We start from the raw sequence: 24,909 nt of genomic DNA, 5'->3' as shown, positions 1-24,909 counted from the left end.
GTGTAATAGTTCATAACATTTAACCGTTCCAATGTATATATTAGTATTTCATAAAACAAGCAAAATTCTAAGGCATTGTCTAGATATTTGGTCATGGGTGTCTGTCACCCACTGAATCTGCTTATTGGTGACAAAATGTGACGCCACATTTTAGTTATTGTCATTACATATCTGTAATGTATAATGTAAGCCATGTGAGGTTTGAGGAGTGCCATGGCAGCGATAAAAGCAGGGCAAATATATTCTGTTAAAAAAAGAAAAGAACTGGGCCAGGTGCTCTCTGTTGAAGCTCACCTGATAGATGAAGCCACTCATCCTGGGACTGGCAGACAGCATCACCAGCACACTGGGGAAAAGCATTAAGTAGCGCTCCTCCTTTTCCTGTAGGAAACGTACACACACACAAAGTTGGTTTTGCTAACTTTTGGGGAGTTTGATTCAAGTCCATATATCCTTACTTACCCTAACCTTCACCAATCTAACCCTAACCACAAAAGATGCCAAATCCTAACATTATCAGACAGCAGTCCGAAAATGTGGCTTACAGTATGTCAGGAACGAAAACGCACGCACACACGCCACCTGCATGTTATTCATGATCTATGAACTGTAACTTGGCCAATTTCAAGAAGCTTGGACCTGCCAGATGTGTGTGTCGGTGAGGCGACAGCTGAACCTTTGTCTGTTTTTTCCTGTGAGCTGAGTTTATGTCATGCATATTATCACTGCCACCAACAAAACCTGGTGCTGCGGTTCGCAATATGCTAACTCAAATTCACAAACACACAACAAAATAGTGAAGAGATTGGTAAAACAAAACACACTTGAAAGACCACCACATTGCAGTGAAACTGAAAGTAGACCACCCGATGTGGTAAGATCAAGCCTTCCCTGTATACTTCTTGGTTTCTTTGAGTAAGCTGCAAGCTTCTCAGGCAAACCGATGTCGAATGTCAAATATCAACGCTCAAAATAATAATAACGTCAGGCCTGATGTGAATGTGAACCTCAACAACCAGGAAATGTAACGTGGAACTTCCTGATAATCTGTGTAATCCTTACATGTATAACGCTATTTGTTGCAGCTGTCTAAATTAGACCAACATTGTTGGTCTAACAGCAGGGACAATTCATCTTTTTCCTACTTTTCCTTTGTGATTTTGCGCATGACTGAATGAGAAACCACGCACACTTTCACTGATGTAACTTTCCTGCACCGGAAATAAAAAATATCCTAGTCTGAACCAATTTTCTGGCAAATGATGTGCTTAATCTGGCACTGGTACCAGTTTATTTTGAAGGCTATTGATGGGAAATTACCACCATATATCACACTGCTGTGGAAAAACAGAACTTAGCAGACCCGCTCAAACAACTGGCTTACACTTAGGGTTCCAAAATCTGCTTTCTACTATGACGCTCCAGTTTCATATAACAATCTACAACTCGCGTTAAAACTTAATGCCCCAATATCCTATGGACACTTTAATGACCTGCTCTCAAATCTACCTACCTCACTATGTAACTGTTTTTAACTTACTAGTTTTCCATTTTAGTCTTATTTTGTTGTTTCTGTGTTTTATATCTGTGTGTGTCATAGATTTTTGTGTGTGTAATCTCAACAGAGTTGCAAATGAGGGTAAACCTCAATGCTCTTTTCGAGAATAAATAAAGGTTTCAATCAATGAATAATACACAAGAGGCCATGGTATATTGTTGAACATTTCACGGCTACGGATGTGGTTGCCTCTAGCCATGATATACAGTACTGTAATATGTTGGCCAGCAAATAGCAGCAAGATCCACCCACAATTGTAATTAAAAAACATTATATAACAACATGTTGCATAGCTGTTGGTTGTCCTCATTATAAAATGGAGAACTTCAATTCTTTCCAAGGTATACTGTTTGCTTGACCACAAATACTAATAATGTTATTTAGATAGCATGTTATTTAGACAGAAAATAGGTGTGAAATGTACCTGGTATGCTAGTTACTTTATGCACTTAATTTAATCTTACACTCTACTTACATGACCATTTACACTATCGTTTGTTGACTAGGGTTCACTTCAGTTACTTTAATCTTTGCACTTTGTAAATCGCTCTGGATGAGAACCTGTTACTGTAAATGCCTTAATTATAAATTATAATGAGGAGTCCCAATTCGATTAAATTAATTTCTACACATCATGTAATGCATTCTAAGAAGCCCATCTAACTTGGACGCAGATCTGCGTCCTATTAGATAAAACCGTGGGCTGCCAGAGTAATCTAGGACGCAGATCTGCATCCTAATGTTTAATTTGGTTAATAGACAATCACGCTGTTTTATTTACATTCCGAGATCATTTTCGCTTCCCAGTCACATCCGCTTCACCCGGAAGCAATTTCAGCGATTTCCGTTTCCGGTTTTAGCTTGAAAAATGCGCTAATGCGGCCAAAACACGTTTTTTCACACGGTATAAAAAAACAAACGGGAGAGCTCCACTTCTGTTTTCTTTAGTCTGGGTGACGAACAGTCATCGGCGTCGTGTATCACATCGTATTTAAGCCCGATCAGCGATTGTCGAAAACGTCACATCCGGTTTATGACGTATTTGACTGTTTGAGCCTGTTGGGGGGGGGGGTGAGTCAGCGAGTCATCAAGGTGTCATTTTGCTGCTCTCTGGTGGTCTATCCTCGTATGTGTTTAAAACCATGTCCAGAGAAACTTAAATGCATTTAATAACAAAAAAAGAAAAACACGCTAATCGCTGGCAAGGGGGTGAGTACATTATGAATAAACTCTGGCAGTCAATGTGTTAATAATTACATCCTGCATCATCAACCCTCGCAGTAGACTTGTTCCGATACCGATACCAGCATCGGAAAAGCTGCCGATACTGCCAAAAATGCTGGTATCGGTATCGGCGAGTATGCCAGTCTATGCCATTCCGATATCACGTAATTTATCACATGATGATCATTCATTTACAGTCATATTTTGACTTCAGTTGATGTTGCACGACTGTTTTATACTCTTACTGTAGTACTTACATTATAATTCTACTGACTAACTAGCACATTAACAATTATTAATGGATTTTTTATTTATTCCTTGATCAGTGGTTCTCAAACCTTTTAATCGGAATCGGTATCGGGAAGGAAAAAATGGTATCGGTACATCTCTATTGAGCAGCACTACTCGGAGATCCAGGCCCTTGCTATGTCATTACTGTCATGCTATTGGCGGTCTCTCACCTCACTGGCTCCGTTCTGCATGTGGACCTGGGACATGTAGGCCACAAGGCCCAGGCTCTTCATGCCGTCTCCCTCCCATCCCCTCACTGGCTCTAACAAGATCTGCAGCTCCAGATTCTTGCGCTTCCTCAGGTCCTGGCACTGAGTCTGTGTGCACACACACACACACACACACACACACACACACACACGCACAGTAAAGCACGCATGGAGAAACTGTTACACTACACACACTGTCAATGCATATTCAAGACATTAAAATCACATATTGAGGCTGTTGTTGTAGAACAGAAAGCAGGGTTCCTCAATTCAAAACAAAATGTCCACTTTCCATTATATTTCAATTACACACTTATGTAATTTTGGTCTGGTCAATGCAAAATATGTAAGAATGCATTATTTTTTACATGCACACACCTCTAGAAGGTGACCAGCTCTCATCAAGATACAGAAGATAGCTAGCTTGTAGCTTGGATAACCTACTATATGAGCTGCGATAGAAATACAGATATCCAAACCAAGTTTTCTAGGTACTGAACGCATGAATAGGCTTTATTTGCCATTTCAACTGTTGTGCCCAAAGAGCCTGGATGCTACAAGAACTGGTTGAGTAAAACAAGAGGCTAATAACATTGTTCTAATAACATTGCAGCTTCCCTGTACAATCAATATGTTTAGGAAGTTACTAGGTGTGCAAGTTACACTAGGTGTGAACTGTGTTACACAAAACTTCCATTTCGGTTTTCTTTTTCTTCTTTTTTTACTCAGAAATATATGAGAGATGAAACATGCTATGGTTAGACAGAACACCTCTCAGGTACCAGGTGGGGGTTTTCCCTTTTCAAAAAAAATGAAATGAAATGAATGAATGAAAAGACAAAGTAACAATGGCATGTTCCATCAAACCGTGCACTGTAGGAACTTATGCAGATGATGATGCACTACAGAAACATTATAGGTGTGTCTGGGGTTCCAGGGTCAGTATACGTTTTCTTTTTGAAACCCGATTGTTCCAGGCTGCTGCCATTTAATCACACCCACAATTGGAACTACATAATCACCAGGGATACAGAGAGAAACAGGGCAATTTAATATATTCACTGAAGGTTTTCCAACCAGGCCATCTGAAAATGTGTAGCGTTTCCCACAAAGACCATATTATAATAAAAACCCAATAAGAAGGCAGTTTTTTTAGCTCATTACTCACTCGAGACTATTGAGTGTGGGTGTTTATCAGTTAATCTACCCTCGAAACACTTTACTGGTCACGTGAAGAGCATCTCTTGAGGGGATCGTGCAATATGCTGTTATGGTTCAATTAAGATAACATTTTCCACTTTTACAAAGACAAAATAGAGAAGGCAATTCATCAAAAAATGTCATTGCTGCATGTCATTTCATCATCTCTCACTCCTGCCATTTCCAGTCTCTCTCCACTGTGACTATCAAATAAAGCCTTGAAAATGCCCCCAAAATATCTTTAACCCATTAAAACCGGGAAAGAATCTGTGTCATTTTAGATTTTAGCTATATATACTGTATATAGCTAGTTTAAAAAAACAAATCTATTAGGATTTAGAACAGTGGTTCTCAAAAACAGCAGATCTAGAAGCTCACTTCGAGCCACGCTGTGATCTTGAACATCTGCTATTTTTTGTCTTTTTGAATATTGTTTTTTTTACACAAATCATCTCTTCTGTTGGGGGGTCCCTGGCACCTTTTTTGTTATGGGGGTCCGCGGCCAAATACATATCATTTTGGGAGTCCTTGACAAGAAAAGGTTTGAGAACTACTGGTTTAGAAGTCATTTGTAGACTCGGACTCAGGTCTTAATGGGTTAAAAAATAGAAAGAAATGCACAGAGCTGATTCAGTGTGTGGTATCAGACCTACCACAAGGCTCTTAAACACTGCTGTCGCCTTTACTATGTCAGTGTAGTCTGGATGGGCCTCCTGCAGTAGACATAAACAAGACAATGCATCAGCTCATATTTTATACATAACAGCCTATATCAGTGGTTCTCAACCTGTGGGTCGGGACCCGGGGGGGGGGGGGGGGGGGACCTTTTTAATACCTCAAAAAAGAAAAGAAAAATGCCATTACTGCATCAAAAGGTAATCAACAAACTATACTATAAAAACTGGTGAAACATTAGCCAAATTGTCAAATAATATTAGATTGTCTATTTTCACAATATTGATCATATAGTCAAACATAATTGAATGCCTCAAATCCTACAATTCCAAGTGCTTGTCAGGGTGGGGGGTCCTCAGTTCAAATATGATTATTTTGGGGGGGGTCACGGCCTGAAAAAGGTTGAGAACTACTGGCCTATATGACCTCTAATATGTTCAGCAACAAAAACAAGTGGTCATTAGAACAAGAACACAGAGGAGAAGGGGATGTACCTCCACGTGTCTCTCCAGCTCCTGCAGCAGAGTGGGGTATTTGTCCAGCCTCATGAAGGGTTTGCTGAGACTTGTTGTCAGTGTCAGGATCCCCGGAACACTGGCACCCTGGCTCTCCATGAACTTGTCCAGCTCCTCGCTGTTCACACACACACGCACACACACACACACACGCACACACACACACACACGCGCACACACACACACACGCGCACACACACACACACACACACGATGTACTGCTTGTTTGGCACATGCCATTGACTTGCATGCATTTCCTAACCATAAAGTTGCATTCCATAAGATTTAATGTCCTACTCGGGAATTGGTACCCGGGTCTCCCGCGCAAGATCTGACATTACTACTGCTGCGTTAAGACGGAAAGCCTGTTTGAGCTGGGGGAGCTATTACACTTGGAGTTACATGCAATACCTCTTGTCAACCAGTAGTGGTCCTATCCGACCAGAGGATATACATTTATCACTAGAAGAGCAAGTAGACAATACAACCACCCCAGTTGTGCTAGTTATTGTATGAACATACTCTACCATACAGATTGGTCAAAATAACCAGTTTTTTCAAAACAAAAAAAGCTTCTCGAATGCAGTTTTAAAACAAAATATCTGTCTAATTAAAATTGTAAATCTGTCTGAACCCTACCCTTAGTTCCCCTTCTCCTAATGTAGTGTGGGAAACAGTTGTTGTAAAACAAACACTTTTTTCATTTACAATTAGGACACCACAGTATAGTTCAACCACAAGTGCATGAGAGAAAACACAGCGGTAATGATATACAGGAAGGAAGTTCAGACCAAAACAAGTGAGTAGGGCAGTTTAGTTTAAATCGTGCTCAATTCCCACGTAATGGTGTTGATTTTAAATAGGTCCATAGTGTTCATTTAACTCTGAAAAGGTTTTAGAATTTGAAATGAAAATTTCCAACGACGTGGGCCCTATTTTATACGCCGTTGTACGATGGTGTAAGAGTCAATGGTGAAATAGCTCGCAACACATCATTGCATCACTACTTTATAGGCAAAAATGTTCGCCTATATTGACATGCCCAATATAGGGAGCCAGGTTGAACGTGGCTAACACTCTGGATTTTGCTAGGTAATAATGACACCCATGTACGTTTCCATGATCTGAATTGTCAAATACGTATCATTTGCCAAAACGTAATGTGAAGGGAAAGGCTCCTGCACACAAAAGATGAACACAAGCTTAATGTGATTATCAGATCTGCCTGTCAACTTAACCACAACAATACATATCCTGTCAACAGACAGCTTCCTGTGTGTGGAGTTCCATTTTAAACTGTAGCACCATTATTTACCCTGACAACTGCCAAACTGCCTCTGCAATACTACAAGAGAGCACATTGTTTCAATGGCACAGTGCCTTACTGCCTTACAGTTACTTTGTTTCCCTATTACTGAGACCTATTACAGCACTCGACACTAAAGCCAGAGTTGTATCTAGTTGTGCGTGGGTGTCGCACACCGAAAATAGACGATTTACGAGCTCTCAATGCGTTACAGCTTGTAGATCTGCCATTTTTGGTAGAAGCTTGCAGATCTGCTATTTTCAATAGAAGCAAGGCACTTTGGTTTATCTAAATTACACTGGAGAAGCCCCTGAAGTGAAGCCTTTGTTTATCTACTATTTACTAATGTGAGAATGTCTTGTAAAGTGAAAAATAACATGCTAACAAAATGCATGTCTAGATTTATGTCCACCTATGCACTTCGACATGCAGCCAGGAGGAGCTGGGGATTGAACTTTCAGATTCCAAAACGGCCGCTTTACCTCCTTAGCCATTGCTGTCTGTAAATGCAACAATTACCATTGCACAGCCTCTTGCCTGATCAAAATTACTCTTTACAGCTATGTGCGAAGGCGTCTGAACTGAAATGGACAACCTCCTCTTGCATGCCACATGTGTGAAAGGGCTTATGTCCCGGACCGGATTCCCTGGACAATTTCCAGAGTTTATACTCATAAAGAGAGTACAGATTTGCATTTGTGCCTTTCTTTCAATCTCATTCTATGTATACAATCCAATGCGGAAACAAATCTTTTTTTGCACTCCTCTTTCCATGGCAAAATCCACATGTGTACCCACCAATGGAATTTAAGCTTCTCTCACTGAAGGGCCTGCCACTATTCTTCTGAAACAAAAGTTGAGCTTAAGTTGCTACTTGCCATTTACAGAGAGAAAGCCTGTCACCTAGTGGCTCAATGAAGAACTACACCATCATCAAATGCAATTTTTTAATGGACAAAACTGTATAGAGTCTAATGAGGCTATTTCCTAATTCTGTCTAGCCTACATGTCAACTTGTCACATTGTACAAATGCATTGCTAAAAAAAAATATCATTTCTTAGTTCTTGAATTTTAGGATTTTGTGGTCATTTATATGCTGAGAAAGTCTTCTTGGAAATCACTTTAAATTCTGGACAAATCCACCTATGCACTGACACTCCGTTTCCAATACCATCCATATTTTTGAGAAAATCTTTAGAAATTCAACTGCTAGCTGTTTCTTTGACTCAACAGTGCATGGCTGTACTGTGTGATAAGGGGAGAGCCTTATCAGATTTCCTCAACTCACTATCGGCTACGGCTCGATCTCTTCTCGTAGCCCTGATTCCAATTGTTATACTGGTACTTCCTCCTTATCTGATCCTCTAGGATCAAAAGGAACATTTCTATAAGCAGTAGGTGTCTAGACTAGTATTTCAGGTTGCCTGTAATGTTGGTGATCTAGAAAATAAAGCTTTTTTTTTTAACGCTTGCACTAATTGTAAGATGCAGTATTAAGTCAACTAACTAATGTCACAGTAACAAACAAAAAGCACAAACATCCACCCACTTAAGTTCCAGGTGCCGGGCAGAAGTCAGAATCCAAAAAGAATAAAGTCTGCACACTGGATCATGCTCCAAAGTTTAAAATGCATTGGTTTCCACCATTTGGACGAGACGTTTCGAGCATCACCGGCTATTCAACTAATTAAAGGTAGGGTAAGTGATTTGCATTGGTTAAAATAAGTGTTAAATAGCTCTATATTAAATACTCTATTGCTATAGAGTGTTTGTCCAGTATTAGGAGTCTCCTTGTCTCTCCACCTCTTTATTAAACAGAAAATGCATTTCCGTTTCATTTCCAATTTTATCCAACCAGGATAGAGAACTCAATCAGGATACAGATTAAACAAGTGAAATTGGAAGTGATGACACTAAGACATGAGCAGACAAAATTGGAACTGGAACACTATACAAATTAAGCTTAAAAATGAGATTTTGACACCTACCGAAAAATGTATTTTTTGTTTATTAAAGAGCTGGAGAGACATGGAGACTCCTGTTACTGAACAAACACTCTATAGCAATGATTACTATCAGAATATAGTGCTTTAACCTTTTAACAAAATACTTTTTGTTTTAACCCAAAAATATCACTTACCCTACCTTTAAGGTCTCAACATAAAAAAAATGTACTTTAGGGTATTGTTTGTTGTCACTGCACATTAGCATACAGAACATGACATTTGTCCTCTGCATTTATCCATCTTAACTATTATGCCCGGGAGGCAGTTAGGGGATAAGTGTCTTGCTCAGGGACACTAAGACTGGGTGAGCTACCCATTCAGCTATAGCCGCCCCATGTCAACAACATCCTGTATTCAACTCCCAGCTCAGGTCCTGTGTCGTATTTTATCCCACCGGTTTTGTCCCATCGTAACGAAGCAAAAATAAAATCTTATCTAACCGTCAAAAATACAGATGTGAATTGATTTCTTAACTGTACGAGGGCTGACCTGTGATCAGTGAGGATGCAGACGGCGGAAGGGTGGCTGGAGCAGTACGATAAGTACAGAGTTCGGATCTGACAAATGAGGTTGAGATAGCAGCCTGCCACACGTTGCTGGCCCTCTGGAACTCTGCAATACCATACACAAAGAGAGAGAGATAGAGAGAGTCAGAGAGTGAAAAAGATGGAGTGCAACATATGGATGTTTGCTCACAACGCGAGGCGTTGTGAGCATGTAGATCAGCTATTTTCAAAATGTTACCGTGGTCAATGTTTGACCATTTTTATAGTATAGTTTGTATAGTATAGCATTCATTTCAGAGGTATTAAAAAGGTCTTAAAAGTCCTTCTATTGCCACTTTAGAAATGTGCAGATACCCTGTATACACTTATACTGTATGTTGGCTTGTTTACTGTTGAGTGAGAAAACAATGTTGCACATTAAGAAAATCTTTTGAGGACCCCCCAAAATCATGTCAGGACCCACAGGTTGAGAACCACTGTAGTAGAGAGTGAAAATGACTTGAACAGTAAAGTCTCGACGCTGCTGTGATTCAAACTGCATTCAGTTCGTTAGAATGTAGATGCTTGGAATAACATCTGACTGAAATGCTCAATGCCATTATCATTTGCTCAGCAACCACAACAGAGAGATCTGTAAACATTCCCGTTGTACAGGACGTAACCGTATGCAAATGAATAGAAGGTGCGGGTTCAATTGGACATACTTGGTGCATTCTTCCAGCGCCACGCACAGGCCCTGTTGGAAGGTGAGGATCTCCTCTAGATTCCCACACAGACTGCTGCTGTCTGCACTGCTCAGCCTGCACACAAAGCAAGACCAAACAAGCTGATTGCTAGCCACAGAGCTGCTGTAATTCATTCAAATCATATAATCACTTTATTGTCAAGTACGAGGTGATTTGGCATGCGGCTAAGCGACACAACCCAACATTAAATGCTTAATGTAAGACTACTGACAAAGCACAACTGTGTTATGTACAACATAAAGTGATGCATGCGTTAACATTTTGCTGTATATGATTTGCGTAATGAGGACTCTGCGTCTCCTCCTTGTCATGTGACCCTTACTTGTCGCTGCCTTGCAGGGGTCGTAGGTAACAATTCAGCACCGTCTGTAGTTCTTTGACGAACTCCCGCTCGTGTTCCAAGATGTCCTGTACCACCTACAGTGTAGGAATAAATATGACACAGTCAGAAGCAGAATTGGTAAATTCTTTAATGCTTTGCCAAACATTTATTTAAAAACATGGGGTTTCAAAAGAACAGAAATAGGGTGACCATTCAGTGATATGTTAAAGCAGCACTATGTAACTTTCCTCTTCTACCCCGGATTTGAACCTGGTTTCCTGTGCAGGTGCTGACATTTTTACCATTGAGCTAATAGAGCCGCCCTGCTTGCTCATACATTGAATCTTGACCATCAGGTCAAAATTCGAGTCAGATCCTGTGTCTAGGTCATGTCTCACATGACATTTGACACAATTTACTGTAAATGTCTCAATAGAAGAGCAGGGAGACAAAATACAACCACCCCAATTGTATAAGTTGCATTGTATTAACACATTCCAGAGGTCTTTTTTTGTTTTACTTCCCCCACTGCCAATGTTAAAAAAAAAAAACACAGGAGCCGAGATACAGGATTTTAAAGTAATAAGTTAACCAAGGAGTGAATGGAGCTAGACATCTTTGGATGGCTATATCTCTGGTTCTGTGTGGATACATTGAAAATTGAAAAAAAAAAAAAAAAAAGATTCCCCCCCCGCAATCACGGTTATACTCGTGACTGGCAGGTAATGTTAACATACCGTACAGACTGGACAAAAATATATTTTATTCATAAAAAAACAATAGTGAGGCTTTCATTGAGTCCACAAAAAAAGCAAAAATTTGAACATTTTGGGATTCCTGCAGGACATGTTGGCATCTAGAAATAATATCTCCATTATAAGTGTCCTGCATAATGCCTACTCACCACACTGTAGTAGTTCTTGGTGAGCGGAGTTCCTTTGGGAGACACTGGTTTGTCTGCAGGGCCAAGAGAGGAACAAGGTTTTTCACAGCACCAGCAATTAAACATCATAAAAAACCTTACAGACAATATAAATGCATCAATCGATACTATGAACGGATCATTATCACTGTTCTAGATCAACATATTCCTGTGGAAAGCAAAACGTCCCGAGTGAAGAACTTACACCCGTTGAGTTGTCAGGGACAGATGTGGACTGGAGGCACACAAGTTATGTAGAGCATTGGTGCAAGAGAAATTAGACATTTGCCCGGGACCCAAACTAGTGAAAATAGTGATCTAAAAGCTCAAAACGTGTCGCTGCCACATTGTGAGCTTATAGATCTGCTATTTTCACTATTTCTTAAATGTTTTTATTCATGGAAATGTGTTTGTTTTTTTATTTTATTTATGAAATACAAAAAAAAGGGGGATATTTACTCGAAACCCATACAATTGTGTCCCACTGTTAATTGGGAAACAAGTGATGTAGAGGTCTAAAGCGGTCACACTTGAATGAAAATGAAATGACAAGTGTCACCGCTCCCTTAATGCCCCACTCACCGCAGGGCTTGATCTCGCGGACATAGTTGCTGGGGAACCAGCCGGTCTTGCCGCCGAGCGAGCCCTCCCACCAGCCTCCCTCCTCCTGCCGTGTCACCACGATCAGGTCGGCCTTGTTGAACGACAACTCGTCCTCGTTGTTCTGCTTGAAGTTGAAGCGCGCCTTCACCATCACCTGCCCACCACTGCCACCACTGCCGTTCTCACACATCTCCTGTCAGGGCAGAGGGCACAGAGGGTGAGTTTAATGAGGGCCCTTACCAGAGTAACTTACGAAGTGCAAGATCAGAGTAAATGGCGTGAACCCTTGTCAACAAACAACAGCGTAAATGGTCATGTAAATATAGTGCAAAGACAAAAACTAAAGACACTTCGTCTTGTCGTGTCGGGATGAAAATAGCAGCTCTACATATGCTCACAACACATCACAACATAGCCTGCAGATCTGCAATTTTCGAAGGTTTTCTATGAACATTTTTGCCTATAAAGACATGCCCAAAATAGGGATAGATTATTCATCGATTTTTTTAAAAAGAAAAATCACACAGAGAGAGAGATAATTTACAGCCCAAGAGAGAGAGAGAGAGAAATAGATCAAAATGTGCATGTGCTGTTTGTGTGAGAGAACGTACCGCTGGCTTAGATTGTCTGCGCAGAGAGCCTTTGGACTTGGCAGAGGACAGCGTGTGTGAGGAGATGGAGTGACTAGGAGATGAGGCACCGGACTGCGGACATGATCTCTCAGTACCACAATCTGTGGACACACAGACACACACACAATGATATTTGACTGGTATTTGGCTTGTGAATCTCTGACGTGTTCCTCTCAGGGAGACACCACTACTGTGAGACAGACACACATGTACTGCACACCTGGGGTTCTCAAGCCTTTTCATGTCAAAGGACCCCCAAAACTATATGCAATTATATGACCCCCAGAAGATTTGTGTTAAAAATTCTCACTTGCAAATCTACGTACGATATCATAATGCGGCATAGTGATGCGCTATGAGCTTGTATATCTGCTATTTTTGAATAGCCAAAGTATAAAATATGGTGAAAATGGTTAAAATGATTGTGATGCTATATTAACTTATTATGCTGGGGACCCCCTGGAACCCACCCAAGGACCCGGGACCCCACTTTGAGAACCCCTGCTGTACACACAAGATTTGAAGCAGTTGCATAATGTTTTATGAGGCCAACAGCTTGATGGCCGTTCATCTGCGGATGAGCTGCTGTTCTGCTCAGCCCCAGGGACAGTGGGAGCATTATGGGCTGGCACACACACACACACACACACACCTAGACAGCATGACAAAAATCGCATCATCTAACACAGTAGTTCTCAAACTCTTTCGTGCCAAGGACCCCCAGATTGATATGCATTTGGCAGCGGACCCCCATCTGAAAAGGTTTTGTGCCAGGGACCCGCAGAAGAGAAGATTTGTGTAAAATCTTTCAAACACATTTAAAAAAAAAATCATATAAATGGATAAAGTGGTTAAAATTATTGTGATGCTATGTTAACTACTTTTGCCAGGGACCCTCTGGAACCCCCTCAAGGACCCTGGGGGTCCCCGGACCCAACTTTGAAAATCAATGACCTAGACAGCATGACAAAAATCGCATTAACTAACATCCATTGAATACTGCTCTGTGCCAGGGGAGGGCCAGTAGTAGAAAACCAAGGACCAGTGGTCGAATGCCCATAAACCTACAAATTGGTGAAATTAAAAGATATGCCATGGACTTAAAGCAGAGGGCTAATAAAAAGACCCATTCTAATTTCCAACTACTTGAAATGGCTCCGTTTAAGAAACTCACTCGACCCTACGCCTCTCACCTGAATTGCTGTTCAGTGGCTCTGCGGGGAGACACTCTCATTCATAGAACATTTGACATGAAATCTGCCGTACCAATATCTGAGCCCGTGGGGAGTGCTAACACTTGGCCACTGTAGCAGAGGGGGATGTATGTACTGTAAGTAAACTGAGTATGTATGTAGGGCCAGGTGCTGCAATGGCAGGTCTGCAGATGCGATGACTGTTGGATCAATATTTGTTACCAGCACTCACTCGCAAACCCTGAGCTGAACACACTCAGTCATGACGCTGCATATAAGTATATGTACACTGTAATGCTAATTACAGGACTATATAAAAAATAATAACAATAAGAAAAAAAAAGATTTACAAATCTGTTGTCTAAATATTGACATGCAAATTAACTTAACATCTTTGTCTAAAATCCGACCCTGGCCTCCTTACATGTCTGAGAAATGAAATGACTAAATCTGTCATAATATTCAGACAGACCAGAATGCAAACATCAGGATTTGACCCTTCACCATGCTTTCTTAAGTAAACTGCTGCAACTGAAAAATGGTACAGCTGCCCTACCATCTGGAGAGTAGGACTAACTAGACACAGTCAAGAGTCTTGACACTAAGGAATGATTACTTTTACAATGCAGTCAAGGACACAGTAGGCAGGGGGACCGTTTGCCTGCATGCTCTGCAAGGAAAGCTCAATGTTTCGACATGCTACTCCCCAGAGAATCCAAAAACAAAACACTTTCCGCCAGCTCTGTGGCCAATGCAGGTTTCTGCAGCTGCAATTGAAAACATACACAGATATGCACATGCGTTTAAACTGTAAAAACCTGACAGCAGCCACTCACAAAGTTGAATACATGCAGTCATGCACATAAACACATAGTCACACACATAAGAGTGATACCGAAGATGATCCTGCCAGAGTATCACGAGTAAAACACACAGTCACGCACATCGTTGTCAGTGATCAAATTAGTTAACTTTAACCTGGGGCCACTTAATTTTGAAACACTTCAGGAGCTTCAGGATATCTGCAGCTACATTAGACTTGCAAAGCAGAGGCCATTTGGGTCCACTTCACAAGCAGTGGAATGCAACCTCTACTTCAAACAGACTTAAGATATAGGCTAGGCTGTCGGTGTCTACATAAAGAAATGTTATTTTACAAAGGCATAGAAGACACATTACGTAAATTTAACAAGCATTTATAGTAGTTTTGGCATTATGTAGTGGTTAATGGGGAACCCGTTTTTTTTTTAGACGAAGGAAATGCATTATAACGTGTCATCTCCAGCAGTATATCAAACATGCAGTGACAAGCCTGAAGGTGGAGCGGGCTGCCTAATGACTGGAAGGGTGTTGATTCATTTATTTCCTAGGGTCTGCTGGATGGTACTGCTATATTGCTACTGTACTGCTACTGTGAGGTAAGGACTGGAGGGGAAAGGTATCAGCTATTTGTATTTGATGCCCACAACACTGCCAAAGTGTCTCAACTGCTCTGATTGCACTACACCATGCCATGATGTTTCTGACAGGGAATATGCAGAGCAACAAGGCCAGTAAAAGGAAAATCTTGCCAGTTTTCCACCTAAATCGCATTGTTCTGATGTGAGAAGATCACCTATAGTGTGCTCCTTGGAGCACAGGTCTCCGCCCAGGCCGGGTTGCTTACCGGGCCCGTAAACTTTGGAAGGCAGTCATGGCCAATCGGAATGGGATCTGAAAGATCTGACTGATACATCTTGATCACATGACCCCAGAGATAATGTGTACCGATGTGTGTGAGTTTTGGACAAAATCTGTAGTAGTAGGAAAAAGTGTGTTGTGAAAAAAACGCACAATGACAGGAAGTATAATCTGGCACAAACTGGGCCTATAGAGTACTGAAGTCCTGACGTCACTCGTTAATCCCCTGAGTTGCGGAAGTAATTTCTCTATGGAGAATAACATTGGGTCATCTTAGAATCGTCTCATATAAGAATTGTGGTCCAAAAATAAACAAACCGTCCCGGCGATATTGTCAGGGAGGTGTCGCTGCATCGTTTATGATAGTCAGTCACTCATATTTGATAAAGTCTATTTCTGGCGAAAATGTAACTAATTTGGCCGCAGTAACATTAGCGTTTTCTCACCGTCAGTTGATGCTTCATATCCATATGAGTCAAACCGCCGTGGTCATTTGTTTATTTTTGGAACACAGTTCTTATTTGACACGATATTAAACAAGTCTATGGGAATTCTGAATGGGGGAAATAAACCGCAACCCAGGTAGGATGAGTCAATTACGTCAGACTTCGGTGCTCTATAAGTTGTGTGAATGTGAAGTGGCCTATTATAGCACCATCATGAGGCCAATTTGAAAAATGTAAGGTGGCATTTTTTTTCACATGGCTATAGCGATAATGCGTACTGATTTGCATGATGTTTGGACAAAATCTGTTGGAGCAATTTCAAAAACAGTGTTTAGCAAGAATCGGCCTCCTGGTGGCGCTATAACAGGCTGATGTGAAAGATTTTGGGCAGAGGTTTTTCCTGTGCCTCCAGGGAGTGTGCATGCAAAGTTCCATGCTGATCGGTCCAACTGTGCCGGAGATTAGCTGCTCACAGACGAACGGACACGCGGACGGACAGGGGCGAAAACATCGTTTCGGCCACGCCTTCGGCCTGACGGAGACAATAATACAGGGTAGTAAAGAAATAACCTATGCCTCTGTGTGTTTCTCTGTGAAATGTTGACGTCACATAACAATGACGCCAAACAGGTTGTTTCACGTTATCGATCATACGGAATGTACGCCTGATGATAATCGGTGAGGTTTCACTTTGACTTAATTGTGTAATAACTTTGCCTAGTCATAACCTTAAAGCGGTTAACTAACATGAACACGTACCGTAAATGCCGAAGCTTAGGGTACTGGATATGAATTGTGCGGACACTGGATGCTCTATTAACCGTGTGTAAACACACGTTTTCGACCGTGTGTAAACATGGAAAACGGCTTGACACCAACACACACTGCCACGCCAGCTGCCCTTGAGCAGCACACAGACTGTTGAAATTCACAGGGGTTCCAAGAGCCGAGCCAGCCAGTGAAAAATGACAGGATCATGCACACACATGCATGCCTGGACATGTGCACAGACACACACACACACACACACACACACACACACATGCTATGGGCAGTGAGCAGCACTTTAATCTACAATGCCAGCAGTAGAGGTTTCAGGTTTTAAGTCTGTGAAATTATCACAGCTCGTTTATTAAAGCAGTTACAACCACTGACAGCAGGGGGTTGAAGGGTTTGAAACACAGAACGTAGTATGTATAGTCTATTAAAATGCTGTAGTCGTAGCTTGGAAGAAAAATTCTTTCCAGCATTCCTTTCTGTCGGTAACGTGACTGACCGACTCGTTCAGAATGAGAGCCCTGGGGCTGCAGTCAGATAATGAGAGAGAGACAAGAAAGAGAGAGCGAGACCGTTTCTCCTACCTTGAGTGGCAAAGTTGACAGCCAGCAAAGTGGTCAGGACCTTGCCAAAATTCTCCCCAGTGTACAAGCACTCTGGTTCAAACCCCTGGAAAATAAAAGCAAGACAAACTTAAAATCCACCTGGAGTTGGATTCCAACTTGAGCCCAACCTGACACACAACCGATAAAAAACAATTAGGTCAAAATTCACTATTTCTACTGATAGTACCAATAAGCAATGATGCTGCAACCAGAGCAGAAGCAGATGTATTGAGACACACACACACACACACACACACACACACACACACACACACACACACACACACACACACACACACACACACACACACACACACACACACACACACACACACACACACACACACACACACACACACACACACACACACACACACACACACACACACACGACAGAGTTAAAAGATGATTTTCAAAATAGTGGTTCAGCAATGAAAACAGTTTCCTACTCATTTGCGATGTGATGCACACACCAAGCCAACATACCTTGTTGCCTGTGTCTCTCCCTTGCCCCCCCCCCCCCCCCATACACACACACACACACACACAGCTTGCTCACTGTGTCTCAAAGACAGCTATCCTCTTTCTGCCTGTAGATAAGGTTTCACATTTTAAATAAAACATCTTAAATTTGAGTTTGAGTAGTAAAGTATTACTCATGCGTTCTGTATGCCAGTGGTTCTCAGAGTGGGGTCCGGGCTGGGACCCCCAGGGGTCCTTGAGGCGGTTCCAAGGGGTCCCCAGCAAAATGCGGAACAGTTGAGTCTTTATTTTCTAAAAGCATCACATTGCAACGTGTTGTGACCTTGTAAATCTGCTTTTTTCAAAAGACTTTCACAAATCTTCTGTTATGGGACACAAAATCTTTAAATGGGGGTTCGCCGCAAAATCCATATCATTTTGGGGGTCCTTGGCATGAAAATGATTGAGAACCAGAGCTGTATGCTACTGTGACCATTAGCACACTGACTGGGGATGTGATCAGGCTCACTTTTTCTATGGCCATTAACACATATTTGAGCCCAATTTATACTTTGTCATAAAGGTCATCGCTCATCGAAAATAACAGATTTTCAAGAGAAAAATGTTTAGCTTTAGCCTACCAAATAACCATATTAACAAAATGTATGCAAATCATTTGTGTAAAAGTATGGACATGTGTTTATGTACACTTGGTATCATGGTGGTCACTGGTCAGCAGCATCGTGCAGGAGGAAAACCATTCCATCAACAAACTCAACCCATGGGTTTAACAGGCCAAAACGTCACTATAATTAACTTGGATAAGGAACAGCCACTACAGATGTTCTAAACCGTGGGCCAAGGCTTACAGTTGCAATGACTCACACTGTGTTGTTACAGTACCTCACTGACTCTATAGTTATCTATAAAAAAAACAACCGAGCAGCAGCACACTCACATATAGTATATATTCCTGTATAATTTATGACATGTCCAAAAAGCCGAGACCGTTGCTGCTGCTTCCCCTTTCCAGCACAGAAGTGAAAGCAGTATCATGACTGCTTTCTTTGTGCAGTCACATGACGACGGACAGGCACTATGTGCATAATTTGGCTGTGGCTAAAAGGAGAGGGGAAAGAAAAAAAGTCTTCTAACCATGATGATCACATCACTGCTGACCAAAGGATGGGCAGGGCTGAGTGCAGTGCCACAGCAAACCCCTGGATGAAATCATTGACAGTGGTGGCTCTCCAAAAGCCTTCTTCTGCCCCACAAGCTACTGCACTGCCACAAAAAAAAAGCCTAATTATGGACTAGGGGATGGATGGTGGATAAAAAGCAACGGGGACCTCCCAAACATTAACAGCCAGCCAGGCAGAACTACTGAACCACTTGACTTGCAGCTGGCCAGCCTGGTTGACTCAATTAGCCATTTAGAGAAACCAACTGATGTGATTCAAGAACCCAAAAAAAAGGGTCTATTTATAAAGCTTGTGGAGTGAATGTCCAGTGCAGCAGCCACAGGCATACTGGTACAAAGAACAGAACTGAATTTAGTCACTCGTAATTTGCGGCGTAAAGCTCCATCTAAAATGTGTCTTTGAAGGTCCATATGAGACAAAATGAGTGCAGAAGGGAGAACATAACATTCTCTAAGTCTATGGGCTGTTGTGAAAACAGAGGCACTAGTCATACGGACCAACAGTTCCCTTTCTGTCTGTTCGGAGGGGGTGACTGACAGCATGCCTGTTTATGAAGACTAGCCCACTCCACATGGAGGTGTGACAGAAACATATGTCACTACTACTGAACGGGGAGGGGGCGCCTGTCTGATCACAACATAGGCTAGAGCAGGGGTCTTCAACAGGGGGTCCGGGACCCCCTAGGGGGTCCTCAAGAGATACTACAGGGGGTCCGCCAAATCTTTGTATGATGGGGAACATTAGCCAAAAACAGCAGATCAACAAGCTCACAACCGGCTATTTTCTGAGAGTTGGTGCAGAGGGAAAAGAGCAGACCAAGTACAGAGCCAAAAGGTAAAGTTGACTAAATATTAAGGGTTGTCAAGTTGTCAAATATACATTTGCATGAATCCAACTATCTATGAAAACTATGAAAAAGTTTAATCTAGAACACAGTTTTATACAATATGTAAAGGTGGTCCCTACTTTATCTCTCTCTCAGCTAAGGGGTCCTTGGGCTGAAAAACGTTGAAGACCCCTGGGCTAGAGTGTTTAACTTAGTAGTCAGGTAGTCAAGTTAAGGAGCTCATAATCTGTATGGATAATAACGGATTATGAAGGTCAGCTCATGCATCAAAAGTCAAGATCAACACACGACTGTATCATGGAATAAAGACCCATCGTTTTGACGAGTTGTTGTGACAACTTACCTCTACTTTCAAGGACGTGCATCCTCGTAGAAACTCTCTTATATTGGCAATGCAGTCGGCTTCGGCTCTCGGGTCCTGACAGTACTGAACAAACACAAGGAGATGAAATAAATAATAAACATACTGTGCCAGATAGTCATTTTAGGCAAATCAATACTCATCAAACGCTCCCCGGTCTATGCCGAATACGATTGCTATTTCAGTATTTATACAGTAAAAATAAATGGCATCAAGTTTGGAATGGTATCGTTCCGAGGGTTAAGTAACCTACAGTTTACCAAGTATAAGTGTGGATTCCTCCTGCGTCTTCTTCATTGCATACATTAGACCACTAACAGGAGGGGGCAGTGTTGCCAGGTTTTGAGAGAGATACAAGCAACCGGGTCTAGGAAAACAAGCCCAAAAGAAGCCACTGGTGACTGGTGAGCAGCACATGAGCACTTTATTTATTGGCTATTTGAAAATAGAAGATCTACAAGCTCACAACGTGTCGCGAATTTGCTATTTTCAAAAAGATCTTGAAAAGAAAAAGTGAAATATTTGGAATATAATTTGAAAGTTACAATGTTTCTCAGATGGGGATCTGCAGAGAAATACATTCATTTGGGCGTCCTTGACATGCACATGTTTGAGAACTAGTTTAAACAATAATGAAAACAAATTTACACAATAATTACACTTTAAAACAAGCCCAGACAAACGCAACCCGCAACTACCAATATTTACAAGCAACTTTACAGAAAAATAAGCCCAAAGTGGCTTATAATAAGCGGACATGGCAACGCTGATAACAGGAGGGGGCGGTCGCACGGAGAAGACAGGCTCTCAGGAGGAAGTGACGAGCATGCGTACATGCGTACCGTCAACTGTTATGATAGGCTGATAGAACCCATAGCCCGAAAGGACGGTCACACTTGTGATTGGTTCGTTGGTTGGCAGGCAACCGTTGACGCGGAGAGATAACGCTGTCAAAATTGTACAATGACAGAGTTTTATATTATCTCCACACATTGTTATTTAAAAAGACTACAAGTAATGTGAGCAGTTAGGTCTAAGCTATGTCAGTTGCCGTTCTGTTTGTTTGTATGTATTGGATTTATTCTAAATAATGACTGTTTTACAACGTCTATGCAGTGGCGGAAAGTAATTAAGTGCATGTACTCAAGTACTGTACCGTAACTTCCTTCAGTATTTACAATTTTCAATACCTTTACCCCACTACATCTCAGAGACAAATATTGTACTTTTACTCCACTACAATTATACGAAAGCTTTAGTTACTAGTTACTTTGTAGATTTTGTTTTGTTTTATTACAAAACACACTAACCACTTCAGCCCTATATATATCTCGGCCATTTGAAAATAGCAGATCTACAAGCTCACAATGCAAAGTATATTTTGATGCCAATTACTTTTGTACTTTTACTCAAGTACATTTTGAATACAGGACTTCTACTTGTAACAGAGTGTATCTACATTGCAGTATTGATACTTTTACTTAAGTAAAACATCATGTGAGTACTTCTTCCATCACTGGTGTGTTGGGACAAGACAAGAGGGGTGGTTGACACTGACAGGTGCGTTAGAGGCTTGATTACCATAGAAACCAGAGGCACCCAAGCTGCATCTCATATGACGCTATTCCTCTCTAAGATGTCTCCATTCATGAAACCTTTTAGACAAAACAGACCTAATAAGGATCTAGGTGTCTAGGTGACAGGCCTAGATAGGAAGCTTCCTAAAGGCCAGACCGCACCAATGCAACCAACTCCTTGCAACAAAACCAGTCCACACCAGTGGTGGAAAAAGTACTCAAATGTTTTTACTTAATTAAAAGTATCAATACTGCAATGTAGAAATACTCTGTTACACGTAAAAGTCCGGAATTCAACATTTACATGAGTAAAAAGAACACAATAAAAAAGTATTGGTATCAAAATGTACTTAAGTTTTCAGCTGTATAAAATGAATAAAATTATTTTGAAAATAGCAGATCTACAGCTTGTAGATTGGCTATTTTCAAATAACCGAAATGTATATAGGGCTGAAGTGGTTAATGTATGTTTTTTTTAATAATAATCAATAAATCTACAAAGTAGCTACTGTAGTAACTAAAGTTTTCAAATAATTGTAGTGGAGTAAAAGTACAACATTTGCCTGAATTGCCTCTGAGATGTAGCAGTGGAAGTCAAGTATTGAAAATTGGAAATACTCAAGTACCTCAAAATTGTTCAGTACTTAAATAAATGTAATTAGTTACTTTCCACCACTGGTTGCAAGCAGTTGTATGTTGCAAGGAGTTGCATTTGGTGTGGACTGGCCTTAATACTGAGACAGGGCCCTATGTCGCTGGCGTTGCCTGGCAACCAACTAGCCAATCAACGGTGCGAGTGTCCTTCTGGCCTATAGAATCTGGACCATGAGTTATTTATCACTCAACTTCTTCAAAGCAAATTTGCCTGCAAACTCGATGTACAAAAAAACAACAAAAACAACGCTCATCACTTGAGTTGCTTCAAATCAATGTTAAGTGTGTGAATCTCTGCACCAAGATATCTTTATTCTGCTTATAACGGAGCGAATATGCACAGAATTTCCTCTATATTTGAGGACGGCGTGTTACTGTTCACACATGTCAAGAATGCGGAACATTTTATTCGCTCAGAAGAAGTACAGGAAACATTATCTTCACGATAGAAAAAAAATGGATATATATTTCACCACGTGCGACAGCGCGTTATTTCTAACGCCTTGTTCGCACACATAATGAAAACCTATTCAAATTGAGAGGCGTTGTGAAACGTAGGCCTGTTCGGTTTGTTGTAGATGATTAAAAAGTTGGTATCTTTTCACCAAACCCCCTCCCCTCCTACGAACGGGCGTCGAACATTAACCACTTACAGCCCATATGGGTAACCATATGGGTAACCCCAGGCTCAATACTAGTGTCTTCTTACCGTTTTCTGTTAATGTCGGGTAAAGCTTTTGCTGAAAATAGCCGATCGACAAGCTCACAACGCGTCTGAGCTTGTCGATCTGCTATTTTCAGCAAAAGCTTTCCCCACGACACCGATGCTGTTTTTTTAAGTGGCTAGGATGTTCGTGGCAAATGTGTTGCCTATTGATAACTTTCACTAGTTAACATTGATCCACTTACCTTTGGGACAAACCCAGGTACAAGCCGCTCCATAAGCTTGCACAACACGACCCCATCCTTAAGGGAGGTTTTCAGAAAGTCCTCCGGATCGGCTATGTTCTTTTTGGGCGAGCCGAGTACTCCTAATGATATCAGCCACGTTACCGTCTGCTCCTCTGGATTCATTGCTCCTGATAATTCTCATTTCCTAACCTAAACATCCATTTCAAAACATTACAGACGGCCTTGTTCCGTGTCAATATGCAATGAAACTCACATCCGCACTTCTGCAAAAAAAAAAAAAAACACGGCGCGGTTCTAGACGAGACACGGATGATCACCCCTACTGGCTACCAGGCACCTTAACAATATAGATAGGATTATTCATCTAGATCAGTGGTTCTCAAACTTTTAAATTTCAGGGACCCAGCTTAACTCTGACAGTATACAAATGGAACCAAATGGACCAGTCATTTGTACACTGTCAGAGTTACACAATTGTAGGGGCCCATTTAGAAGCCCCTCAAGGAACCCTGAATCACAGGACCCAACTTTGAGAACCACTGAATGAATGATCTAGATAAATAAGTACAGTTCATAAAGTAATTCGTTTAAGTTTCTTCATACCAGTTCAGATATTCATCCCCAGCATAAATATATGAATGTTTATGTATCTGAACCTCTACATAATGTGACACATAATGCCAGTGGCATCCACCCATTTTAGATAACTTAAAATATCCACTCATCTGGGCAGTACTGCCAATATTGAATTGACTACATTAATGTCAAATATAATTTTCAAAGTTAGCTTGGGGCAGCTTATCAGATATCCGACATCAGTATCCAAAGCTCCTTAAAATATAATCCAACCAATTCAGCAATGCACTGAGGCGCTAAAACACTAATTCGCAATTCATTGACATTCATTTGCACAATCAAAAACACCATCATTGTCTGGATGGTTAATCTATAATACAAATAAAAAAGTATTCTTGGTTATTCGCCGTGGACATTAAATCACTGATAAAATAAAGTGGCAATGAAAACCACTCCATGTGGTTAATTGAAAATAACTTTTGCAATAAGGATTGATGTGCCCAGCATTGCTTGAGAAAATGTTCTGCACCTCAAATACATTTAGATAAGCTGCCGATTATAACCATTATCTGGGCAAATCCAAGTGCAACATTTAATATTTTCTGCACAGAAAATATTCACCATGCTGACGTAGAGAACAATGTCATTCACAACAACAAATGATGTCTTGGATTTAAAAGTATATATATATTTATCTTTATTCAAAAGACCATAAATTCCTGTGAACAGAAGTCACTCCTCAGCCTGTGTTCTGTCCATAGCCTCTCAAGCTCCACCAGTACGAACAGAGACCTATACCAGGATCTGAAGGACAAAAAACAAACAGTTTAATTCCAACATCTACAGTAAGAAAAAAAAAACATTGTTCAACAGTGTTGCCAGATGTACGATTATCGTATTT

General features: G+C 41.1%; 1 protein-coding gene across 4 annotated transcripts in view; it reads right to left on the bottom strand.

The window, feature by feature from the left end:
* The window catches only part of arhgef6 (Rac/Cdc42 guanine nucleotide exchange factor (GEF) 6), a 37,141-nt gene extending 13,437 nt beyond the window's left edge, over nt 1-23,704 (bottom strand). For all 4 annotated transcript variants that reach the window (XM_084041947.1, XM_084041948.1, XM_084041949.1 and 1 more), the window contains exons 1-13: nt 23,430-23,704; nt 20,272-20,355; nt 17,397-17,481; nt 12,696-12,817; nt 12,064-12,277; nt 11,464-11,516; nt 10,560-10,654; nt 10,196-10,291; nt 9,475-9,597; nt 5,652-5,790; nt 5,136-5,195; nt 3,244-3,390; nt 295-381 (exon numbers count right to left, since the gene is read on the bottom strand). In XM_084041947.1, the coding sequence (XP_083898073.1) occupies nt 295-381; nt 3,244-3,390; nt 5,136-5,195; nt 5,652-5,790; nt 9,475-9,597; nt 10,196-10,291; nt 10,560-10,654; nt 11,464-11,516; nt 12,064-12,277; nt 12,696-12,817; nt 17,397-17,481; nt 20,272-20,355; nt 23,430-23,594 (1,470 nt within the window). In that variant the 5' untranslated portion in view covers nt 23,595-23,704. The remainder of the gene's footprint in view (nt 1-294; nt 382-3,243; nt 3,391-5,135; nt 5,196-5,651; nt 5,791-9,474; nt 9,598-10,195; nt 10,292-10,559; nt 10,655-11,463; nt 11,517-12,063; nt 12,278-12,695; nt 12,818-17,396; nt 17,482-20,271; nt 20,356-23,429) is intronic.
* Nucleotides 23,705-24,909: the final 1,205 nt, after the last annotated feature.

Source organism: Gymnoscopelus microlampas (assembly GCF_963454915.1).
Source record: "Gymnoscopelus microlampas genome assembly, chromosome: 18".
Taxonomy (NCBI): Eukaryota; Metazoa; Chordata; class Actinopteri; order Myctophiformes; family Myctophidae; genus Gymnoscopelus; species Gymnoscopelus microlampas.
This window is presented reverse-complemented; position numbering and strand designations above follow the sequence as displayed.